Source organism: Egretta garzetta, unplaced genomic scaffold, assembly GCF_000687185.1.
Source record: "Egretta garzetta isolate BGI_Z169 unplaced genomic scaffold, ASM68718v1 scaffold51, whole genome shotgun sequence".
In the NCBI taxonomy this organism is placed as follows: Eukaryota; Metazoa; Chordata; class Aves; order Pelecaniformes; family Ardeidae; genus Egretta; species Egretta garzetta.
In genome coordinates this window covers 2,788,935-2,792,640 of record NW_009258549.1, presented here as the reverse complement: position 1 = coordinate 2,792,640, position 3,706 = coordinate 2,788,935, and the positions used below count along the sequence as shown (strand labels likewise).

Sequence of the window (3,706 nt, the reverse complement as noted above, 5' to 3'; positions counted from 1 at the left end):
ATGGAGTCTTGAGTCCTGAAGGGCAATTCCCAGTACCCCCAGACCAGGATGTGGTGCTGACACCAGTGATGAGAAGGATAAGAGACTGGTGGTGATACACTTCTGGTTCAGAAGTAGGAAATGTTTTTGTGGAGAGTTGAGCCTTGTGTTAGAAAGGGCATAAGAGTGCTGAGAGGGATCTTTAGGACCTCAGAAACAGTCTGGAAGGTGGGTGGGCAGTGAGGTGAGAAGGTGTGCTGATGATCCTGAGTTTTTGCTGTAATGAGTATGAGGGCCAACTGTGATGAATCCCGGAAATAACCAGGCAATGAAATGGCAAATGCAGTTCTTTGTAGGTAAACTTGGAGTAATGTATGTGAGAGGATAGAGAAGGCTTTGTCTTCATGTCATATGCAGAATAATAGGCTCAGAGCTGACAAGTGCCACTCACCAATTAGCTGTTCCAGTTACAATAGACAGTTCTGTGAAAGCATCAACTTGCGCTTAGTGGCTACTGAGGAAAGCAAATTGGGTGTTAGGGATTTCTACGAAAAGAAAAGCAGCCCAAACAGAGTGCATATGCCCATGGCCCACTCACACCTTGCAGGCACTGTGCAGCTCTGGTCCACCCCACTATGTCAGAAAGGATGTGGTAGAACTGGAAAATAGTCCAGGAAAGGGCCAAAAGGGTGATCAGAGGTGAGGGGGTTTCTATAAAAACAATGAGTTTGCTGGGACCTGGAAAAGAGGTGATTAGAGAGATGATAGAAGTCCACGTTCTTGCTATGCCTCCAGAAGTTTGGATGGGACATGATTATTTGGTGGCCCTAGTTATTGTACTGGAAGAGAAACAAAGCTGGTTCCTGCTAGCTTCAAAACAAAACAGTGGGGTTCTTCACACAGACAGTAGTAGACCTGTGGAACTCCTTCCCAGATGTTGTGGATACTTAAAGCTTACAGGAGTTCAAGGGAAGACTGGGCAACTACATGGAAGAGAGATCTACTGAGGGTTACTAAATAATTAGAAACCACATTCAGATCAGGAAGTTCCCTGAGCTGAAAGTAGGTGGAAGCGGGGCTAATGCCAATGAAGGTGTCGGACATGCTTGCCTTGGTCTTTCTCCTCTGTAGCTGTCTACTTCTGGCCACTGCTTAAGACAGGCTTCTGAACTAGGAGGACCTTTGGTCTGAGTTGAGCTTCCCAAAACTCACCTCCACCTATTCTTTAGGCCTGCATTCTTACTCTCCTTCAGCAGGCTCTGTGACTTGTTACCTCTTCCTTGGGAAAGCATCCAGAAAAGAGAGATGTGTGAGCATTTCCTGTGGTAAAAATAGGGATGCGGTTTTTCCTCTGGTAAAAATAGGGATGTGGCCAAAGCACTGCAGCCGGCAGGCTCTGTTTTCATTACACCGCTCTGTGTCTGTGCTGTCCTGGTCCAGCGCACTGCTGCTGAAAGGCTGTGGCGGCTCTGTGGTGGGACCCAGGGGGTTGGATGGTGTTCAACGACCAACTGTTCTCTGCTCCCTCTAGCCGAGTTCTCAACATACCTCAACTTCTGCCGCTCACTGAGGTTTGATGACAAACCTGACTACTCGTACCTGCGGCAGCTCTTCCGCAACCTCTTCCACCGCCAAGGCTTCTCCTACGACTATGTCTTCGACTGGAACATGCTTAAATTTGTGAGTGTGTGTGGGGAAAGGTCTGGAGGGGCAGGGGTTGATTAATATCATGGAGATGGGGGAGGAAAGTTGGAAACTGCCTGTCATTTGTACTTAGCCCTGGTCAGCAATTTGAGAAAGGGGACCAGGTAGTGAAAAGAGGCAATTGTTTGGTGGTGCTAACCGGGGTGTACAGCTACTGTACTGATGGAGCATGTGTGTCAATAGATCTGTAGGTAGGTAGAGATAATTTTTCAGGAGAGAACTATATTTGGAGGTGGGACACAGAACGTGGATTGTGATAACAGCTGTAGTACCATATGCTTTCTTCCCTGTTTCTTCACGAAGAGAATGAGGCCCTCTGGATGGAGTGGAAGATGATGGGGGGGCAGGTGGGGGGGAGAATGTGTTTTGGGGATGGAGCTCTGCTTTCTTGGTGTGCTGGAGTGCCATGTATTTTCTGTCTGGGGCTGCTGCTGGCTCTCCTGCCTGACAGCCGTGCACAGCATGAGGGTTTTTTTCCTCCTCAGGGAGCAGCCCGGAACCCTGAGGATATGGATCGGGAGCGGCGAGAGCACGAACGAGAAGAAAGGATGGGGCAACTCCGGGGGTCAGCCACACGAGCGCTGCCCCCTGGCCCACCTGCTGGAGCCACTGCCAACCGTCTTCGCAATGTCACCGAGCCCATGGCCTCCACCCCCACCTCCCGAATCCAACAGTCTGGTGAGTGGGGATTGGAGAGCTGGGGGAGGGTGGCACCCCTGTTACTGGCTGGAAACTGAAATGATTTGTCTTGCGTTTCTCTGCCACCGACAGGAAACACGTCCCCCAGAGCAATCTCAAGAGTGGACAGGGAGCGGAAGGTCAGCATGAGGTTACACCGAGGAGCTCCTGCCAACGTCTCCTCATCTGACCTCACAGGGCGGCAAGAAGTGTCACGGATTTCAGCATCACAGGTGAGTCCCTGCTGCGATGTTCGTGGCCTTGGCCTGCATGTCTTGGAAGGGCTTAAGGGCCCCACAGCGGTTTTTACCTGATCTGCTGGAGCTGGCATGTGCCTGAAACTTCTACAGTGTGATGAGGGAGCTGGTACCAGGTTACGCCTTGGCTATTCAGTTACATGTTTTCTGGAGGCCATGCTCAGTACTGTTGTCTTAGCTCTGCTTTGCTCTGAGTAAGCCTTCACCTGGTTTGTCTTCCAGACCGTGGTGGTTTGGAGAATGATAAACTCTTGGGAGGGAGGATATCCTGAGAGAAACACGCAGCCTCTCTGTTTTGGTGTCCTTCGTGCCCTTTTATTCCTCTCCGTCCCTTACCTATTCTTCTTTTTCTCTTGTAGACAAGTGTGCCATTTGATCACCTTGGGAAGTGAGGAGCAATTGCCACTGGACCAGTGTTTGCTTAGGTGAGCCTGTCCTCATGCCTGGGATCTCCCAAGGAGGGAATTGCTGGGATTAGGTTAAGACTTTGATGTTGCTATTGGGGAATTGGTACATTTCCCTTTGCCTTACTTTTGAGATGGTTTTGGCTTTAGAGGGAAGAGTATGGTTGGCTGCCAAAACCTTGGGGGGGGTGGATTATCTTCGGTATTGAAGGTAGCTTCTGTTTCTCCAGGAGGGTGGGGAGGGTGGAGAAGGAGGCTGGGCCAGGGAGCCATTTTGTTAGTTCCTAATGAATGCTTTTCTGGCAGTGTGATAGTGTTGGGGAGGAGAGTGCTGAGCACGTAATCAAGTGTGTGAGACTTTGCACAGCTAGTGAGTGCCTCTTGTAGAGGAAACGGCAGTAGGTGGACAAAGTAACTCCGAGGGGTGGCAGGGAATGGAGAAGAAAGGGCTGATATGATTTGTTACACTGCAGTTGGCATTGGAAATGTTGGGAAGAGACTCTTCTCCTAATGTCCTCTTCCCTTTTTCTCTCTTTTTTTTTTTTTTTTTTTTCCCCCCTTTCTCTTTCTAGTGTCTTCACTGTATTTTTCTTTTAAAAAACAAAAAACCCAAAAAACAAACAAAAAACTAAAAAAGACAAAAAAACAAACAAAAAAAAAAACCCGTCAGAATTTCTTTTTGCC

The 3,706-nt window shown here is 49.0% G+C and overlaps 1 protein-coding gene across 1 annotated transcript in view; it reads left to right on the top strand.

Annotated features, from left to right (window-relative positions):
* The window catches only part of CSNK1E (casein kinase 1 epsilon), a 17,163-nt gene extending 14,120 nt beyond the window's left edge, over window positions 1-3,043 (top strand). The window contains exons 6-9 of the mRNA XM_035903284.1: window positions 1,511-1,659; window positions 2,169-2,361; window positions 2,455-2,594; window positions 2,978-3,043. Coding sequence (XP_035759177.1) covers window positions 1,511-1,659; window positions 2,169-2,361; window positions 2,455-2,594; window positions 2,978-3,010 — 515 coding nt within the window. The 3' untranslated portion in view covers window positions 3,011-3,043. The remainder of the gene's footprint in view (window positions 1-1,510; window positions 1,660-2,168; window positions 2,362-2,454; window positions 2,595-2,977) is intronic.
* The last annotated feature ends 663 nt before the right edge of the window (window positions 3,044-3,706 follow it).